This window comes from Myotis nattereri (genome assembly GCF_964212035.1).
Source record: "Myotis nattereri genome assembly, chromosome: 16".
NCBI lineage: Eukaryota > Metazoa > Chordata > Mammalia > Chiroptera > Vespertilionidae > Myotis > Myotis nattereri.
The window spans coordinates 25,271,253-25,292,661 of record NC_138091.1 but is presented as its reverse complement, the minus strand read 5'-3'; the positions used below and the strand labels follow the sequence as shown (position 1 = coordinate 25,292,661).

At 49.7% G+C, this 21,409-nt stretch overlaps 1 protein-coding gene and 1 pseudogene across 2 annotated transcripts; one reads left to right on the top strand and one right to left on the bottom strand.

Annotated features, from left to right (window-relative positions):
• Positions 1-1,298: 1,298 nt before the first annotated feature.
• LOC308531839 (TM2 domain-containing protein 3-like) lies at positions 1,299-4,160 on the bottom strand (annotated as a pseudogene). Its single transcript has 3 exons — positions 4,148-4,160; positions 1,845-2,118; positions 1,299-1,709 (listed from the first exon to the last, which is right to left on the bottom strand). The product of its transcript is annotated as a TM2 domain-containing protein 3-like (transcript).
• A 3,682-nt stretch (positions 4,161-7,842) lies between these two features.
• LOC308531838 (galectin-9B-like) lies at positions 7,843-17,727 on the top strand (the record flags this gene model as incomplete). Its single annotated transcript, XM_081108942.1, has 5 exons — positions 7,843-7,881; positions 11,707-11,798; positions 15,594-15,795; positions 16,572-16,682; positions 17,716-17,727. The coding sequence occupies 5 exons, from the start codon at positions 7,843-7,845 to the stop codon at positions 17,725-17,727; spliced, it is 456 nt and encodes a 151-aa protein (XP_080965068.1).
• Positions 17,728-21,409: the final 3,682 nt, after the last annotated feature.

Here is a 21,409-nt window from a genome sequence, read left to right as displayed (position 1 = left end):
CATATTGTTTTTGTGATTAATCACTATGCTTTAATTATGTTTAATTTGTAACAATGAAATTGGGGTCACCACAACATTAGTAACTGTAATAAAGGGTCACGTCATTAGGAAGGTTGAGAACCACTGGGCTGGCTATCAATAAAAAGTTTGGAACCCAATTTCTTCAATATCCAGTCAACCCCAGGAATCCTCCAAGCTGCTTTCTTGTTTTTGGAAGAGGGAAAGATAGGGTTCCTCGAAGTCTTTCAGGGTGAATCAGTAGCCCATCTTTAGATATGAGATGGCCAAAGCATTTTATTGAGGTAAGCAAAATGGAACCTTATCCTTCGAGACCTTATGTCCTTTTATAGCTAGCTGCTGCAGTAGGTAAGTTGTGTCCTTTGGAGAGTCTAGTAATGTCCTAGAACATGAATCATCTATATGCTGGATTAGGTTGGAAACTTTAGGAAATTTAAATCAGCTTTAATATCTGGGAGAAATAGGTGGGACTTTCTGTATATCCCTGGGGCATTACAGTCCAAATAAACTGTTGATCTTCCCAGGTGAGGTGCCAGCCTACGACATGACTTCCCACCATAAACTGATTTTTAACTTAAAAAATGTTAATTTCAGACCATTCTTTGTGGCTACTTCAGGTCTCTGAGTTTGCTAGGCTGCCATGCAGGCCTTCCTTGAGCTAGTCAGGTTAGCATGTGGTCCTTTTTTAAAAATTTTTTCTTAAAGCCAGTTATAACTTTATTAATTCTTCAGTCCTCCCACAACCTTTTATATTACTAATCAAGTTGAAACCACAGCCGTCAGGCATGAAAGCTCTAGTTCACGTTAAACAGTCACAGACGAAGACCAGAGATACACAGGACATTGCAAAACTCACGGAGCACTAAGTGCAGGTGGTCCCTTATTGGGCTAAAGAATAAACCGGCCCACTTCCCGCATCACAGCTGAAAGGCTCCTGCAGGCCTGTCCCGTCCAGGCCGAGATGTGAGCGATGCACTTCGACTTAAGCAACAGAAAATGGAAGTCACGGTGACGAAATTGATTTCCAGTCACGGCAGAGTTTGTTCCTCCAGTTTAATTGAGTCCAAGTTTTTTCACAGGAAAAAATACATTTCAGGCAAATGAAACTGAATTCCAGAGAAACATGGTTCAGTGTTTTTTCTCTTTTTAATTTTACCTTCATCAAGGCAGGCCACGTACAGAAGCTGTACATTAAAAACATACAAATATGTCACTCGCGACATCATTTCCTCCGGGCCAAGGCCTTCTAGGTGCCGCTCCCCACGAAGCACAGATCGCTGCTAAATGTACAGGGAGCCATCTGCTGGCCCCAGGTAGCCGACTCCAGTCACCAGGATGTGGATCAGTGACCATATCCCCAGGCCGCCGAAGTGAAGAGCTTGCCGAGGCCTTCTCTCCACTGGCCCAGGTAGAACCGGTCCGCGCCGAAGCCACCGAAGGTGATGCTCACAACCAGGGCCGTGAACCACTTCTAGCCGCCGGTCCAGTTGCAATACAGCATCTTGGGAAACGTCTGGTGACCCAGGCCATGCACATGGTCCCGCACCCTGCAATTGGCGGTGTAGTGCTACCAAGGACAGGTCCCTGTCATGCAGCTGGTGGAGGTGGAGCACTGGTAGTCGGTTTCCGGGAGCTGCCAGCAAAATCGGCAAGTCATGTTGATGACGAAGTGCTTTTGGGGTCGAACGACCCTTTCACAGGGGTCGCCTAAGACCATCGGAAAACACATATATAAGTACATATTGTTTTTGTGATTAATCACTATGCTTTAATTATGTTTAATTTGTGGAATTGGGGTCACCACACCATGAGTAACTGTAAGTTACTGACCAACACAGGTAAGGGAAGGTTTGACTGTGCAGTCGAAGGTGACAGGCTTCTTGTAGACACAGAAGTTCGTCCTGCACTCCACACAGTGGGCAGGGAGCCTGCTGCACAAGCCATTGCTCAGACACTTAAGCACATAGGGCGGGATATCAGTGCTTTCTGCCGCCCGGGGGACCACTGTGAACGTCCGCATTGCGCCAGGATCTCTTCTTGCCTGAGCCAGCGGCTGCGAATGCTCTAGATCAGCGGTTCTCAACCTGTGGGTCGCGAACCCTTTTGGGGGTCGAACGACCCTTTCACAGGGGTCTCCTAAGACCATTGGAAAACACATATATAATTACATATTGTTTTTGTGATTAATCACTATGCTTTAATTATGTTCAATTTGTAACAATGAAATTGGGGGTCACCACAACATGAGCAACTGTATTAAAGGGTCATGGCATTAGGAAGGTTGAGAACCACTGGTCTAGTCGCTGCTCCTTCCTCCATTATCTGGTCTTGCAAGACCTGTTTACCTAAGTACTCCCATTTTACAGAGGCCACAAACCATGAACAAATACACAAATCCCAGAGGGGGTTATCAGTGCTGGTGCCAGGCCAGGTCTTTAGGTGTGGTCTCATGGCCCCCATCACAACACACGGGGCCTTTTGCAAAGCCCATGAAAGGTCGGGAAGTGCAATCCATATCTGGGGCACAAAGAAACCAAAAGGTTATAAAGGGAAAGCTTCCTCCATATTGGTTTGCTCAGGATTTGGAGAGAAACAGTCTCCCCTGAGTCATTGTACTAGTACATGCACAACATCTGAAAATAAATTGTTTCTTCCTATGTCTCCAAGTACTCCTGTATACTTTTCGGTCACCTGATAAATTCTGTAACATGACCACCAACCAGACCAAGTTCCAGCAAACTTCTGTAAGGACAGAAAAAAAGCCTCTTTTTCTTTGCTGTGGCCTTCCACATTTATGAGAAGCACCTGGTAATTAAACCCCAAGATTGTTGGCTCCTCTGTTCAACCTGTGGGACAAGATAAGCTACTCTCAAGCTCCATTCTTGCATCCTCCTCCTACCTGCTGTTTCCACAATCCAGGGATAATTCACAACAAGGAGTCTCTAGTTCAGCCCTGGGCAAACTACGGCCCGCTGGCCGAATCCGGCCCCTTTGAAATGAATAAAACTAAAAAAAAAAAGACCGTACCCTTTTCTGTAATGGTGTTTACTTTGAATTTATATTAGTTCACACAAACACTCCATCCATGCTTTTGTTCTGGCCCTCCGGTCCAGTTTAAGAACCCATTGTGGTCCTCGAGTCAAAAAGTTTGCCCACCCCTGCTCTAGTTAGTAGAAAGCTCCCAACCCTCCTCCCCTTTCAGAGAAGCCTCTTTTGAACTCTATAGCATTTGCTCTAAGCATGATAAGTCACCTCCTTGGGACATCTGACGGACTATCTCCTGGAAAGCAAACAAACTAACTTTTTAAGACCACCCGCCTGGTATCTGCTCAACTTCAACACAATCTCCCACCTACCTCCCGCTTCCTTGTTGCTTAGCAACTGCAATTGCTTGCTCTTTAAAAGCAGAAGCTACTCCTTGTTCCCTGCCCTGTATTGACTAGCAATACCTGACCCTCTCCTCCCTTGGAAAGTGAAATAAATGTCCTCACTGCATCTGTTCCCTTAGTTGTGAATTCTTTCATAGCCCACATCATCAGCTAAACCTAACAATTTTCAGCTCCCAGAAGACTCCCTCATGCCCTCCCAGGTTCATTGTCCAATCTGAGGTCACCGAGGTTTCCTGTGCCACAGCTCCTTTTGGTTGCTGGGGCCCTTCCATGTTACGAGCACCATCACGTGTTCCTCCTTTCTCCTGCTGGTGCACACTTGTGTGGTTTTCAGTTTGGACCTATGGGAGTGAGGCTGTCGTGAATGTCTGTGTTCATCTCTCTTGAGTTGTTTTTTAAGGTTGTGTTATTTCACACTCCAATCTGCAAGGAATGAGAGTTCCACTGGGTCCAGGTCCCCATCAGTGATGGCATCGACCCTGGTGTCCCTGCTGCTGGAGAGGACAGCAAAGAATTTCCCTTCCTTGCCCTCCTTTCTGCTCCAAATGTGCTGTCTGCACCTTCAACTGGTTCCATTCTAGTTGACTCAGGGATACAATGGGGATGGAGGGTGGGCCAATGGTGCAGGTGACCTCAGTTTATAGGAGCATCTCAAAGAAGTCAGTCTTTGCAAATTCTAGTGCATGTAGACAAGGCTCAAGAAGGAACAGAGGTACCAATCTGTGTGTGAACTTGGGCACCTTCCACCAACATGGCACCTATCTGGCCTTTAACTGTTCATTCAGGCTTGAGTAAGAGCACATTGCAGGGACCTGCTTGACTTCAGGTAAGTTCATTGTCCCCTCTGCTCTACTTTCCAATCTACTCTTTGGACCCAGCCTATCTTGCTAGTCTCTGTTTAATCATTTCCCTTAACTCGGTGCTGAAGCCAGTTAAAGGCAGTTCATTTAATGTTACCCTGACCTCCATGTCATTTGGAATAGACTTCTCTTCTCTCTGTTTTGTGTTTTTTTAAATCTTCACAGGAGGATATTTTTCCCCCATTGATTTTCAGAGTGAAAGGGAAGGAGGGGGTATGTGAGAGAGAAACATCAATTGGTTGTCTCCCACACACACCCCAACTGGGGCTGGGGATTGAACCTGCACTGGAGGTACCTGCCCTTGACTGGGAATGGAACCTGTGACCCTTGGCTCCGTGGGCTGACGCTCTAACCACCGAGAAAAAACCGGCCAGGGCTCCTCTCCATATTCGAAAGCACAGAAGCCATCAAAACTTTGAAATTCTCCAAGAGAGGAGGAGTCTGATTTAGAGACTGGCCGAAACCTCCTTGGATTAGGAGAACTGGAGGCTGCATATTGAACTTATAAACTGCAGTTTGCTGGGCAGATGTCTGAGCCCAGTTATGTAGAGGTTAGCGGCCTCTGTGCAGCAAACAACCTTCTCCTGTGCCAGAATACATTTTAAAAAAATTGGACAGACTGTGTTTATAGCTAAAAAGAAGAACTGGCTGCAATGCACGGCTCTAACAGTGGCCTACAGAAAACTGTATAATAAACTTAGATGATGCCTGTATCTTCATGGACATGGCTCCAAAGAGACAAGGACAATTTTGCTTTATATAGGAAGGTCAAGAGTAGACTTTAGTCACCTCCCTAAGATGTTTATATAGCCCTGCCATATCTCATGTGTAGTAGCAGAAGATTTAGCTGCCTGAAGCGGCCATGCTGCCAATATTATATTTCATTGTATTAATATGTTGTATTAACCTTTGATTCTCTTGCAGGTTTGAATGTAGCTGTCAGCAGTTGCTATAGACCTGTGTTGGTCTACAGTCCTTGGTAGTCTTTGGGAGTAACTGGCAAGTGTTCAATTTCCCATACTATAGGCCATTGTTATGGCCATATGTTAACTGTCCTAGAAAGGGACTATGTGGGGTGAACCCGAAAAGTAAAGGGTATCTAGCTGACAAGAGGGCAGGTGCCCAACTGGGTAAAGAAGAATACCCATCAGATTTTGGTCTCTATTAAGAGACAGTTAACAGTTGGCAGCCTATATACTGTCTTGCAGGCCTGTGTGACCATGCCCATGTCAGAAGTGGTACAAACCTCAACTGTAGGAAACTGGGGAAGGCCTGTTTGAAACAGAAGGAAATAGTAAAGGGGTAAATAGTAGCCCTCTGTTACAGAAATTACAGACCCTGTGAGGTCCTGTGACATGTGAGACCCTGTAAGGAAATAGAGCTCCTTTAGACCGTTCTGAGAAAACAAGTCAAGTGAAGGGAGCCCTACTACAGGGGGAGCTATAACTATCTATTTGAATATAGACATATTATAAATTTCTTCTTGCCATTTGAAGACAGTTATATTACTCTAAAGAGTCCATGAAAAGGGACTGGCAAGGAAAATCAGAAAATCTTCGAGCATATCAGATCAGTATGTTTTTCTCCTTATATAATTCCTCTGAAATTTGGCAATGCTTAATAAATCATGGCAATACATTTCTTTGCATATATTCAATAAGACTAGTTCCTAATAGTGGTTTTATTAATGGAAAACTTTGACTGGAGTATCATGTTTTAAAGAGACCTGTCTGGACTCTGAAGACTTGAAGCCAATAAGAGTGCCACGGGAAAAGCCTGGTATCCTTCTTGGGAGCCCTGAAGATAGCTGGTGCTAGAGCGTCAGGCCCATGCCCTACCATCACTGGCAGTTGGTCAGAGTAGAAGGGGAGCAATAAGGACGCCTCTGCGTCCCTGCGGAACCCCCACACACTCTGGGCCACAACGAGTAGGAAGGCTACTGAGATGGGCCTTAAAGCCTAGAGCATGGGCTCAGGTGGAGTTGCTACAGGTGAGGGATTCACCTAACTCAGCAGGTCCTGCAGGCAGGCCTGATGGCAGCTGGATGGCTTGGCTTCCTGGCCCTACGGGGCACATTAAGATTCAACCATGAGATTCCAGCAAAGGTAGTCAGTTACCATTCTTGTTGTGTTTATGCAAACATCAGGCCAAATTGAATACAGTAGATAAATTAATCTTGATTTGGCTTTTTGATAACCGTAAAGGAATTTTAAGGAGAAAAATCCTATTTCAATAGAGGTTGTTAAAACTGAAATGTTTTCTTTCCCTTCCACCGGACCATTTGTTATAGTTTGTCTCTGCCAGGTCACAAGCCCAGCTCCTTCTGTGCCCAGGACAGCAAGGAGCGTGACTGGAAGGTGACCTCTGACCAGACACACCCGCTGCAGATCACCCTCAAGAAGACAACGAACCTGGCTAATCAACCTGCTCCAAAGGATTCAAAGAACACCCTGCTGAATTCTTCCTTACACTTCGTTTCTTATCTTCTCTAAAGGCAAAATGCTCTGGTATTTCTGGATAATCATTGTTTTTATCTTTCTAGTAATTCTCATTTTGTCTTTTTATGAGTGCCGCAGGAACCCGAGGCTAGTCCCAGGAGGAGAACTCTTCTACCCTTGCTGGAATACAGAAGCACCATAAAATTACTACTTCCTACACACAAAAAAAGGAACAAGATGAATAAAACAGAAGTTATCTAAGACCTGAGCTGCATATGGGGGTGGGGGATCTAAAAATAGCTCCTTCCATTAACAGGACAACTGTTAATGCTACTCATGGCCATAATCCTAGGACCATGTCTTCTAATTCTGTTAACTCGCTTTATCTCATCCCATCTAGATGCCTTTAAACTTCAAATGGTCCTACAAGTGAGAAGAATTCCCTACAAACCTCTCCAAGAGGAAGAAATGGGATGTTACCCCTTGGACGTCGCCCTTTTTCAGCAGGAAGTAGTAAAAGATCGCGCCCCTGTTCACCTTAACATCCCGTGGTTGTTGTACCACAAGGCTGGAAAGCTTGTGGAACAAGGGAGGGGAATGTGAAGGAAAACCCCTATTCTGTAAAACTACTGTTTAGAATTCTCTGCTATTCTTTGGACGGCCTCTTATTCTGAAAAAGTAACTTTGCTCTCTAGCCTGCTTGAATAGTGGGGGAGATAAACTTAGCTATCTGACCTTGTAGGCCAGAGACTAGATACATCCAATGCCATGCCAGGTGCATTTTTTAATTGGATAAAACTGTATAGTTTTCAAGGCCACCGCCAGCAAGCACACAAAGGGCTGGCTCTTCTATAAAAAGGGAAGTTCTGCTTGTAGCTTTGCTTAGATTTGGATTCATTTCCCTGAGCCCGCCACGGTGAATAAAGTGTAACTCCAAACTCTCAGAGCGTTGTTTGGTTCTGGTCCGGTTTTTTCTGTAACACCCTTTCTCTTTCTCTAAATCCATGTCCTCTTGCTCCTGGCTCCTCCCCATTGAATAACAGCCAAATAGCTTTGTTTTGTTTCATAGTCCTTCCCAGTGCAGGGAACTGCCTGGCTGGTGTGAGGAGCAGCAGGGACCACAGAGGTGGTGGAGAGATGGCCTTCATCTGTAACCAGCTTTCTGTCGTGAACCCAGTGAGTTCCCAGGCAGTGGGCACAGGTGATGGTACTCGGCTGAGCCAAGGAAGCCGCTCTGGGTCTCTGAGGAAACCAGGCTGGGGTGGCAGAGGGTGCGTGGGGGTAGGCATGCCCGATGGGGCAATTCTGTCACAACCTCTGCCCCAGGCCGGCCTCACCTGCCTCTCAGGACCAAGGGATGATAATCACCCGCATTGGGGCATTGCACAGATGGTGACAGAGCTCCCTCTGGGCGCCCAACCTGTCCTGGGTGCTGAGGGGAGAAGGGCGCTGGTCAGCCCTGGGGGAGTGGGGCTTTGTTGGAATGAAAGGGGAGGCCAGCAGGGACTTCCCGGGGAGCCCAGCAGCCCGGCTTGGGCACTGACTTAGGAGATGGCCTTCCTGGGTTCAGCCGTTTCCTAGCTCGGTGACCTCAGGCGAGCTGCTTTTTCCTCTCTGGGCCATAGTTTCGACATCTGAAAAATAGGGGTAATCCTTGAGCCACCTCCCAGGATTGGGTAAGGATGCAGGTAGCATATCTAGGGTGTTTTCATGGTGCCTGGCAAGCGGTGGGGGCCTTTGAAGCGTTGCGCATGATTAGGAGTCTGGGGGCAGCAGGGAAGACCTCCTGAGGGGGGGTCTGCTCCCTGGGGGGTGAGTTGTCAAGGTCAGGTCCAGGGTGTGTGCAGAGGGGCCCTCTGGGGAGTGAGAGAGGAGGGGCGGCCCTGCAGTGTGGGATGCAAAGGGCTGCCTTTCCCACCTTTTCCCATGTGTGGGCCTGTCTGGGTGGCTGGGTAAACCCTCTGAGCTTTATTATCCCCACGCCATCCATGGGAACCTGAGGCTCAGAGGCGTCGAGGCCACTTCCCAGACGTCCCAGATGGTCGAGGAGGAGGGGCCTTGATTTACCCCAGAAGGGGAGGTGCCCACAGGGAGAGCAGTAATGGGGGAAGGCAGGCAGGTGGCAGCCCCAGGCCCAGGAGGTCACTGTGCCCTGGACTGGCCCGTGGAAGCCTCTCCCAGCCTCGGCAAACAGTTTCCCCGAGAGCCGGGGCGGTGGAGTGATAGGGCCCTTCCTAGTGGGGCACGGGGTAGGCGGGTGGGCGGCAGCACGGCGCTGAGGGGGAAGCTGCCTGGGCCTCCACTCCAACCCCCCTGGGCAAGGGGCCCTGGCGTGGACTCACCTTGAAAAGGCTCTGGAGGTGGAGCTGCAGAAAGTGGGCCAGACCCCGTTGGTGCTTCAAGTGTGTGTGTGTAGGGGGGGGGGGGGAGGGGGGAGGGGGTGGGTGGGGGACGGGCTCAGGATCAGAAGTGTCACCTTAGGCTCATTGTCTGTAAGATGGAGGATCCCAGACCTCCTAGGCCCTGGCACTTGCTTATCATGGTGACTGGTTTGTACTTTTCTATCCTTGGGTTCAAAAGCTACTAGTAATTATACAAATCAGAGGGAAATCCCGCAGGGGCAGCAGAGAGTTCAAACAGGGCCTTGGTGCCCTGGCCGGTGGCTCCGTTGGTTGGAGTGTCATCCTGATCACCGAAAGGTTGCGGGATTGGTCCTCTATCCGGGTGCATTCAGAGGCAAGGGATCTCTCTCTCTCTCTCTCTCTCTCTCTCTCTCTATCTATCTCTATCTATCTCTATTTCTATCTATCTCTATCTCTATCTATCTCTATCTCTATCTCTATCTCTCACTCCTTTCCTCTCTAAAATCAAAAAACATATCATTGTGTGAGGATAAAACAAACAAACAAACAAAAACCCAACCAGGGCTTTGGTGTCAGACAAAAAGGACGCTGCGTGGAGACCCTACAGGCACCAAACACAGCTGCCCACCCCACATGGTCACTTCCCCCGGGTGACGCAGTGATTCCCAGCAGTCAGGAGTGACCTCCCTCTTCTCCAAAGAGTGCCAGGAAGATCGCACATCCCGGCTGTCCCGCTGATCAGCTGAACTCCATGAGCACCTGCCCTGGGGGCCTCAGCCCCATTCCTTGGCAAACCCCGCCGGCCTCATCTGGCCCCGACTCTCAGGGGCCAGGGTGGACGCTGGAACCACACGCAGGACAGGACTCTCTGTTTGGTGGGGGGGCGGGAGGGGGTGGGGGGGGGGCGGGAAGCCCTCAGGGAGCCAGGATCCAGGATGTCTGTGCTTCATCATGAGAAGCAGCCTGTGTGGGGCTTCACAGCATGGGTGCTGGGACCCACACACCACCCTATTTTTGACCAGCTGGGTGGCTTTAGGCAAGTTACCAGACCTTCTATGCTCAGTTTCCTCATCTGTAGGGGTGACCCTGATAATGGCCAGAGCTGTTGCCAGGATAACTAGGAACAGCCAGGGAAATGGGCCCAGAAGCACCTCAGAACCCTTGAGGCAGCAGCCTCTTTGCCTGAAAGGCTCCCACTGGCCCTGCAGTGAGCCCCCTGTGCCAGCTGTGGCTGGGTGCCCGCTGGGGACACTGGGCCTCCAGAGAGGAAGATGGGGAAAGAGTCTCAGCCTCCAGGCCTGGCCAGCAGCTGAGAGCAAGCTCTGACCCACAGAGGGGTTAATCCATCTAAATTAATTAATTCGTCCAGGTTAGAGCTGAGAGGACACTGTCCCTTTGGATGAGAGAGATGGTGTCTACTTTGTCATGGTCTCTGCCACTCCCTATTGCCCCTACCTGACAATCTCCCTCCTACACATCCCCTGCCTGGCTCCTATAAGCATTTCAGTTCTGTAGGGAGTTGGCTTAAAGGAGAAGAGAAGACATTCACTACTAGATAAATGTGAAGATTGACTAGGAGCTGGAAGCTATCTCCTAGGTTAATGCAGGGTAAGAGCACATCAGATGACAGGCATCCTGGAGGTTAGCTTACAAGTCATGAAGAAACCAATTTGGAATTTTGCTCAGAGAGACCAGGAGGGAAGGGTGCGGTAGAGACACCTACTATGTGTCAGTCTCTTCCTCAGACTTTTTCTCACTAAATAATTTATCTTACCCAGAAGGTAAGATGTGCCCCTATGTTACAGATGAGGAAACTGAGGCAAAAGAGGTGACATGAGCTTCCTGAGGTCACCCAGGAAACGAGCAGCAGAATTAGGCTCCAAACATGGATGATGCCTGGCTCTAAAACAATGCAAGCCTCACCATAACCATTGTCCTTTCAAGTGGCCCGGGAAGGGCATTGGACAAAACGGGCTCTATGGGGCCCAGGAGGAGTGCAGACACCTCACTGGGGCCTCGGAGATGGCCAGGGCCTGGGGAGGGACTGGGGAGCAGGAGCAGGAGAGGATACAGAGCATCCAGGTGCTACCTCCAGTGGCTGGGAGGGCAAAGGTCATGGTCACACTGTTCTATGGTGGGATGGGCAGGAGGATGCCTTCCTCTTGGCCTTCTCAGGGGGCAGAAGGTTTATCCTTTCGAATAAATAGGCTGGTGGCCTCTTTGGTCCCTTGGGTTTCTGAGTTTTCAACCAGGGCCCTGGGGCCTGTGCTAAGGGCCTGGCCTGTGGTCCAGCAGCCCCTCTCTCTACCCTGATTTCTTCCCCTCTCAGGGCCATGTTCATGCTACTTCCTCCTCTTGAAAGCTGCTACTTCCCCTTAAGAGAGGTCAGCTCTGGGTTACATTGTCTCAGAGCCCAGCGGTCTCCTTATCAGTCTCAGAATGAACGTGTAACTCCCCGGATCCAAGTCGGCTTCCTCACAGGTGGGAAGATTCATGAGACTGAGACTCCAGATGCCCAATTTACAGCTGAATCTGGCTCCTGACATGTTGCCCGACACACCAGGTCGGCCACTAGCAAGTGCCAGAGGGATGGGCAGAAGGAGCAGGGCCCTAACTGACTGCCTTCTTCTCCCTGCAGGTCGTCCCCTTCTCTAGGGCCACACCAGGGGGCCTCCAGTATGGACATCAGATCACTGTCAAAGGGATGTTTCTTCCGTCCTGTGGAAGCAGGTACCTGGGAGTGTTATTTCTCTCCAGCCTTGACCCTTAGCAAAATGTCAACTGTCTGCTCAGGGTGGTTCACCCGACACTCTCCAAGCCGCCTGTGCCTGGCTGGGGATACTGGATGTGTAGGGCCTGGCCCCTGCCAACACTGCATGGGACCCCTGCCGTCTGCCAGTAGAATGTGGACACCATGAACATAGATTCCCCATAGACACAGGGAGCTCATAGTCTAAGGCCAGCCCCGGGGCAGATCATGGGCAAGGATCGAATTTTGCTCAGGAAGACCCAGAGATGCAAAAATGATGCCTCCTTTATTTCCCATAACTGCCTCCATTCATGTCAAAGCCCTCATTTGACTGATGTGGAAATCTTTTTTTATCTCTAAATTTTTTAATATAAAATATTTATTGTTTAAAATATTACATATGTCTCCTTTTCTCCCCAGTGACCTCTCCCTAGTTGCCCCCAAACCCCTGCACATGCCCTCACCCACCCCCCTACTGTCAGTGTCCATTGGTTATGCTTATATGCGCACATACAAGTCCTTTCGTTGATCTCTTATGCCCCTCCCACTTCCTCCCCTGTATTCCCTTTGAGGTTTGATTGTCTGATCAATGCTTCTATGTCTCTGGATCTATTTTTGTTCATCAATTTATGTTGTTCATTATATTCCACAAATGAGTGACATCATGTGATATTTATCTTTCTCCGACTGGCTTTTTGCTTAGCATAATGCTCTCCAGGTCCATCCATGCTGTTGCCAATGGTAAGAGTTCTTTATTTTTACAGCAGCGTAGTATTCCATTGTGTAGATGTACCACCATTTTCTAATCCACTCATCTACTAACGGGCACTTAGGCTGTTTTCCAAATCTTAGCTATCGTAAATTGTGCTGCTAGGAACATAGAGGTGCATATATCCTTTCTGATTGGCGTTTCTAGTTTCTTGGGATATATTCCTAGAAATGAGATTACTGGGTCAAATGGGAGTTCCATTTTTAATGTTTTGAGGAAACTCTATACTGTTTTCCACAGTGGCTGCACCAGTCTGCATTCCCACCAGCAGGGCACAAGGGTTCCTTTTTCTCCGCATCCTCATGTGGAGTTACAAGTCAGACGGGCTTCAGAAATACCAGCACTTGTCATTTGTTGATTTGTTGATAGCCATTCTGAAGGTGTGAGATGGTATCTCATTGTCATTTTGATTTGCATCTTCCTGATGATTAGTGACTTTGAGCATGTTTTCATATGTCTCTTGGCCTTCTGTAAGTCCACTTTGGAAAAGTGTCTATTTAGGTCCTTTGCCCATTTTTTTATTGGATTGTTAATCTTCCTTTTGTTAAGTTGTCAGAGTTCCCTATAAATTTTGGAGATTAAACCCTTATCAGATATATCATTGGCAAATATGTTCTCCCATGCAGTGGGCTCTCTTGTTGTTTTGTTGATGATTTCTTTTGTTGTACAGAAGCTTTTTTTAAAAAAAATATTTTTTATTGACTTCCCACAGAGAGGAAGGGAGAGAGATAGAGAATCAGAAACATCCATGAGAGAGAAACATCGATCACCGCCTCCTGCACACCCCCCACTGGGGATGTGCCTGCAACCCAGGTACATGCCCTTGACCGGAATCGAACCCAGGACCCTTCAGTCCACAGGCTGACGCTCTATCCACTGAGCCAAACCGGTTTCGGCCAAAAGCTTTTTGATGTAGTCCCATTTGTTTATTAAAATATCTTTTTGTTGAGAGTATTACAGATGTTCCTCTTTTCCCCCTCTATTGCCACCCTCCATCCAGTTCCCACCCCGCCCAAGCCTTCACCACGCTATTGTTTGTGTCCATAGTTAATGCATATATGCATATAAGGTCTTTGGCTAATCTCTTCCTGATCCCTCTCTGAGATTCATCAGTCCTTTCCACGTTTCCATGCCTCTGTTTCTATTTTATTCATCAGTTTATTTTGTTCATTAGATTTCTTTTCATTTATTTTGATTTTTAGATTCGATTTTTGTGGATATTTATTTATTGGAATTTAATGGTTCATATTAATTTTTATCTTTTTTTCCCCTCTTCTTAAAGAATACCCTTCAACATTTCATGTAACACTAGTATGTTGGTGATGAACTCCTTTAGCTTTTTCTTGTCTGTGAAGCTCTTATTCTGATCTTCAATTCTAAATGATAGCTTTGCTGGGTAAAGTAATCTTGGTTGTATTTAAAATATTTAAATTTGCCATCAAATGTCATTTTTAAAAAATATATTTGTATTGATTTTGGGGTGGAAAAGGGAAAGGGAGAGGAGAGAGAGTGATAGAAACATCAACGACAAGAGAGAATCATTGATCTGCTGCCTCCTGCACGCACCCTACCCAGGACTGAGCCCACAACCCAGGCATGTACCCTTGACTCCAATCGAACCCGGGAGCCTTCAGTCTCCAGGCCAATGCTTTATCCACTGAGCCAAACTCCCTAGAGATCAAATGTAATTTGATCTCCTTCTGTTTCAAGTTCCTTCCTGGAAAATACTAAGTCATCTCAAAATACAAACATCTCAGCACTGTTTCCCACCCAAGAGGGGACTTTGGGGAACAGGGAAGAGATTGTACATCTCGCCAGATGTACAAGAGCCCTGTAATACTCCAGCAGCCCTGGCTGCCTTCTGCTGAGGCCCAGGTGGTGTGGAGGTGTAGGGCTCTTGCCTGATTTGGGTGGGGCTCTGCAGGAATTGAATAGAATGTCTATCTAGGGCCACCTCTGGGCTTGGTTCAGAGCCTGGCCCTGTGGGGGATGCAGAAGACACAAAAGCGGGTGGGGGGCTTCCTGAGTGCTGTGCATTAGTTGGGGACACCAGAATGACCCCAAGACGCAGGCTATGAACCATGCTCCTGCTGAGTTCAGGGAAGGCTTGGAGTAGACAGTGACTCCTTGGATTGGGACTGGTTTTAGGACATGTGCCTGGGAAAGAGCAGAACAAACATGTATTGTGCCCCTTTCATGAGCCTGGTTCCTGGGAAGGTTCTTTTGTTCTAATTCCTCTCCTTAGAGCCATAGCTATCCCCAAAGGAAGTTTTGAAGGCGAGGGCTTCCTTCTGAGGAAGGAATTAAAATTTACTTTTGTGGAGGCTTTCTGAACACCTCATTAATCATCCCCAAAGAAAGGGAGTCAGCCCCACCCTGGGTGCTTTGACACCAGGTAGTGTGTTTCAGAGTCACCCCAATAACTAACATATGAGTGGGGGTCAGGGTGGGACACACACCAACCTCCGATGAGGGACAGACACACATACCGGAAGTTCTCGTGCCTGGAGAGCCAATATTCATACGATGCCCCCCCTGCTAGATACAGTATACCGTCTTTGTAGGTAAACCCCATCGATGTCACATGTTCTCTCCATTTGTTCTCTTCCTTCCCAACTGAGCAGCCGTGGGCTGGCTTCTAACCACTGTCCACCGGGCGTGAGAGGCTCTTGCTTCTGGGCATGTTCCTGGATTGGCATCTTCACACAAATGAGAAGTCAGTTTCCAAGACCCAAGCTTCCTGAGGCTCGAGTGCACATTGTTCTTTACCCAGTTCCTGCTTATTTCTGGAAAGTCACGCTGGAAAGGGCAAAATGCAGTAATTACACAAAAACACACTAGTGCAAATTAGGTAAACACAAAGGAAGGCAGCACAGTGGGATGGGTGCCACCTGCCACGCAGGTTGTATGCAAGTTGCCAGGCGCACACGGAAGGCAGAGGCGCCGGGCCCTCCTGCTCCTACCATTGGGAATAAACCAGAACGCTGTCTGATTTCCGTCCACCTAGTTTTGCTGTGAACTTTCAGACGGGCTTCAGTGACAATGACATTGCCTTCCACTTCAACCCTCGGTTTGAAGGGGGCGGGTACGTGGCCTGTAACACCAAGCAGAAAGGACGCTGGGGGCCAGAGGATAGGATGATGACAAATCCCTTCCAGATGGGAATTCCTTTTGAGATCAGCTTCCTGGTGGAGAACTCTGGATTTTTGGTGAGCATGATTCTCCTCCCTCCCTCTCCTGCTGCCTGTCCCCCTGCCCCATTGGGCCTGGAGAAACGCCAGTAAATAATTTCCCAGGCAATGCCATTATACAGATAAGAGGAGCTTACACACCCTCACCTGCAGCTGCAGAGCACCTGTTGCTTCTGTTACCAGGAAATAAGAGCTAGGTAAGTCCCCACCTGCTCTTAGGCCTCGGGTTCCAGGTGACTGCCATCCTCTGCTGCAGGCTGCCCGCTCCAGGTCCTTGACAGCATTTGTTGTCGGTGATGCTGTGGCAGCCCTTCTGCAGGCCCAGGGGCGGCTCAGGGCTGCATGGTGTGGTCATTGCTCTGCAGGCAGAGCAGTGCTGCTGGGCCCGGGGAGAGGGATGGCTGTGTCTGTGCTTCTCTGTGTGAACGGGATGCTCCCAGGCCTCCGTGTGCACCCTGAGGTGCCCTCTCCTCTGCTCCCATGAGCACTTTAGGCATTTAAATGCGCATATTGAAATGGCATCCCAGGTGAGCTGAGAAAGACAAACCTAGAGCAATAAACAAACAAGAATTAAGAAGCCAAACTAGAGCCAAGTGGTGACTGGGTTTGGCTGCATTTGGGATCACATGTGTGTTCCTGTACCTGGAGCAGCTCTGAAGGCTGGGCCCCACCTACAGGGGATGGAGGTGCAAACCAAACAGGCCTTAATTTGTAGAAGCCGGGGTCCTAGTGCTCAGGTGTGCTTCCCGCCCTGGTCTGGGAACCTCTCCTGAAATATGCGATCCTGTTGACAGGTGAAGGTGAATGGAAACTTCTTTATGAACTACATACACCGCGTGCCCTTCTACCGCGTGGACACCATCTCCTTCACCGGTGGTGTGGAGGTGATACAGATCAGCATCGAGGTTAGATTGTCCATCTGGCACTTGTCCCACTGCCTGGGTTCAGGGGCAACACTAGCTATGCCTAGGCCTGTGGGGTGGGTCCAAAAGTTCCAGCCAATCTCTCACTCAGGTGACTCTAGGGACACACCTTTGGCTGCCCTATCCCGCTCTTCCTGTGTCACTGTCTCTGTCCAGAGCACCTGCCTCAGCCTGACTCCCTCCCATTTTATTTGTACCTCTCTACTCCCACCATGATTGGGAGGCCATGTGGTCCCAGAAAGAACGCAGCTTGGGAATCACACTGAATCTAGCTCAGATCCCAGCTCTGCATTGTCATCAGCTGTGGGATCTCAGACACGTGAGTCTGACTCTCCAGCGTCAGTTTCCTCATCTGTGCAAGGGGCATAGTCACAGCCTCCCCAGGAGGTATGTGTGGGCTCAATGAGGTGATAGATGCAGAGTTCACGAAATGGCCCCCATGGGCCCACACCACTGTCTACTGGACTTTCTCTGGGTTTCCAAGGTTTGAATGTGTTGCCAACATCTACAAGGTCAGGAGCAGGTTTGCATTGTGGAGCTGATGCTGGTGATGGCTGCACCACAGTGTGAAGGCACTGAATGCAACTCCACTGTACTCATGAAAATGGTGAAGGTGGTAAATTTCATGTGTATTTTACCAAAAATTTTCAAGGTCAGGTGATATCACATGGAAACCTGAATGTCTGGCTTTTTGTGAAAACTGGGAAGATTGGGGCAAGCCTGACCCACATTCCCACAGGGCCCCAGGCACCGGGAGTGGAGATGTTATTTCCACTTCGGTATTTAAGTATGCTCCTGAGATGGGAAAAGCACACAGTAGGCCCACAGCAAATATGAGCTCCTCTCTCTTTGTTCCCATTTCTTACTCTCTCCCTCTCACCTACTCTGTCCCTGCCTGCCTGGCTTTCTCCCTCTTGTCGAGGCCCCTGCCTTTCCACTCTTCCTGGACTCATTAAAGCTTCTCTTCCCTCCATGTCGCCTTTTAACAGGACACCCGTGCAGTCTGTCTCCACAGGATGATGTCTGAGGTTCAGTCCTACCCCAGTCCCTGTGACTCACCTGAGTCCAAAGAGCAGAAACCAAAAGTGAATTGAACATGGACACCTGGGAGCTGAGCAGTCAGCAGGAAGGACAGGGGTCTGAGAGAGGCTACTTCAGCCAGCAGGCAGCCATGGCGTCTAAGCCCCATCATGCTCACCCAAGGTTCCCTATTTCCATCCACAGGCACCCAGGCCCGGGACCTGGGAGGCGTCCTTGGACCTTCCCTCCCTTCCTTAATGTCCCTCCAGTGCACCAACGCCTCTCCTTCCTGAAGCCACTGCCTTGGTCCTGGCCACCCTCCCCTCCCCCCTCTCTCCCCTCACACCCACCCACTGCCACAGTGACCTTGCCATAAGCAAATCCTATCTCATCCTCTTCATGCTTAAATCTCTTAAAGGCCCCAGGCTCAAATAAAGTTCTAATTCCCAAGCTGGATGTGCAGAATCCTCCCCAATCTTGCCCAGCCCACCTCCCGGCCTCCCACCTCACCCATGAAGACCCTCAGGCAGCCTCCACTGCTCACTGAAGGCTCCTTCCGGCCACCATGCTTTTGCATCTGCTGTCCTGGTGCCCAAAGTATCGTTCGCCACCTCACCCAGCCAGCCTCTAACTGCCCTTCAATGCCCTGCTTCATTGTGGCTCCTCAGGGGCATCTTCCCTGCCTGGCAGGTTGCTGGATGCCCCACCCCCTCCCTGACCTGCTGCACTATTAACAACTCTGTGCACTCCAGGCAACGTGTCCAGTTGTAACTGTACTTACATGTCTGTCTCTGTCATTCCACCCTCTCTTTCCCACAAACCATAAGCTTGGAATAGTGACTTGTCCCTTTCTGTATCGCCAGCACTTTGTAGGGAATAGATCAGAGGCCATACCCAAGCTGGGAGCCAGATTTTGCCAGTCCCCACTTAGCCCCTGACTGAGTGCCTTCCTGGTTCCCCCTGAGAGAAGGAAACATGGTTCACTCCTTCAGCAGCCTTCCCGGGGGATGTGGGTGCCCTTCGCTCACCACCATGCCCTTGACCCTTAGCCCCACCTCACGGGCTTTGTCATCCAAGTGCCCAATCATTATTAGCCAAACTCTCATGAACATGAAGGCCTCAGAGCAAAATTCAGAGACTGTAAGACTGGCTGTGCTCAGGCCTCCACTAAAGAGCCAACACTAAGATGAGAAATGCACTCAAAGGCCCACAGCAAATATGAGTTCCTCTCTCTTTGGCCCTCATCTCTGATATTTTCTCCCTCTTGCCTACTCTGTCTGTCCCTTCCTGGCTGGCTTCCTCCCTCTTGTCCGGGCCCCTGCCTTTCCATTCTTCCTTGGCTCATTAAAGCTTCTCTTCACCCCATAGCACCTTTTGTCTTAACGGGACCCTGGTGATGTCCCTGCGGTGCAAAATGGTCAAACAGCTTGTGACCTACTGGAGCGCAAGGAGCAGAAAGCAAAAGTGAGTTAAACGTGGAGAACCTGGGAGGCTGAGCAGTCAGCAGGAAGGACAGAAAGTCTGAGAGAGGGGCTAGTTGCTGCGAGCAGGCAGTGACGACCTACAGGCCCCTGCATGCCCACCCAAGGTTCCCTATCTCCATCCACCAGGCACCCAGGTGCCACAACCTTTTGCAGTGAGGATTCAGGATCTGGTGAAGGGGCTGCACATAAATGGATAGACTAGACAAAAAATATAAATTCAGAATGCATGTGGGAATGAGGCAGAAACCTACTCTCTTGCGGAATGGCTCTCTGAATCTCCAGACCCAAAGCTTTTCACTAGAATATACATTTTACCTTTAGCAAAGCAAAGAGACATCAATGATAAGGTTTGTAAACAATAAAAGGATTATGTGCTTAGAGGATTGCCTTCAGCCATTCAGCCAACAGCAGGTGATAATATGCTGATTCTCAGCCCTTGCTGAATATCAAAGTCCATCAGCCTTCTGAGGGACTTCTGGCATTTATATGTTAACTACTTTTTGCTCTTTGCCTCCAGAACCCAGGCCCCTGATCTGGGAGGCATCCTTCATTCTTCCCTCCCTTCCTTAATATCCCTGGAGTGCACCAAGACCTCTCTTTCCTGAAGGGACTGCCTTGGATTAGACCACCTGACTCTTCACTCCTGACCTCCTCACACTGCCACACTGCCACAGTGACCTTTCCAAAAGCAAATCTGTGGCATCTACTGCCTCCTTAAAAACCGTAAAGGCTCTCGCCTCAATAGAACTCCAGTCCCCCAGCTGGAGGAACAGATTCCTCCCTAGTCTTGCCCAGCCCACCTGCTGGCCTCCCACCTCACCCACCAAGACCCTCCATCAGCCTCCACTGCTCACTGCAGGCTCCTTCCGGCCACCACACTTTTGCATCTGCTATCCTGGTGCCAAAAGGACCCTTTGCCTCCTCACTCCAGCCAGCCCCTAACTGCCCTTCAATGTTCTGCTGTAATGTGGCTCCTCAGTGGCATCTTCCCTGCCTGGCAGGATGCTGGATGCCCCACTGCCTCCCTGTCTCAGTGGACATTTCACAACTCTATGCACACCAGGTACCATGTCCTGTTGTAACTGTATTTACATGTCTGTCTCTGTCACTCCAACCGTCCTTCCCCAAACCTGTGAGCTTGGGATTGTGACTTGTCCCTTTGTGCATCCCCAGCACTTTGCACAGTGCCTGGAGTGCAGTAGGGACTGGGTCAATGAATGAGGGATGTGGTTTGCACAGTCAGTAGAAGGGGAAACCAGTCAGGGCAAGAAGACCCGTCAGCTGGGTGTGGCGGGGCAGGAGGAGGGGGGGGCTCAGGCAGGAAAAGGAGCAGGGCCTGGCCATTCCTTTGCCACTTGAGCAGTGGGAGCAAGGCCAAGGGCATCTGCCTACCCAGCTTCCTATGGCCCATCACGGTGCACGGTGGGCCCCTGCCACCTGCCACACTGACTTTAGGATGGAGGAGCTTCTGGGAGCCTTTGCAGGGCAGCCCGACTTTGGCCCTGGCCTTGGGAGGACGTGGTATGTTGATACAACCAGACACAACAGGGTACCACTTTGTATTTGATCGCTTGCTACCGGGACAGGCTTGGGCAAGGTGCTTAACCTCTCTGAGCCTGTGCTCTTACTTAGCAAAACTGAAGTTGACCTTGGTGCAGACACAGGCGGGATTCCCGCCCTGGGACCTCGGGCTGGAGCATGCTGATGTCTGCATCTGAACTTCAACTCTGCCTTCCCTGTCCCTGCCCCAGTCCCTGCCCTCCCAGCCCTTCCTGGATCTGGGGCTTTTCTAGAGAAACCAGGCCCTTGCTTCTGTCTGCAGCCATCCTGGAGTGGAGAAGGCCGCTGGCTGGCATAGCTTCCTCTGTCTGGGCAGCACCTGGGCTCCAGCTGCCCAAATTCTAACATCTGAGGATGGGGGGTGGGGGCGCACCAGGGGGTGACAGCGGGAGGGGGGTGGCGGGTTGTGGGTCAGTGCAGGCTGAAGCCCATGTTAAGTCCCCTCAGTAGAGAGGTAGCATCTGGGCCTTCCCAAGCTCCCAGCCGGGGCCCACCCCTCATCTACCTCTTGACCTCATCCCCACCCTCCATTCAAGTCCACCTCAGGCTCCAGCCACCAGCTGGTCACTCCCCTGGGAGGTGGTCTCCTCAGCCCCTCCTCTTTCTCCAACCTTTAACCTTTGCTTCCAGCCTGTACCAACCCTT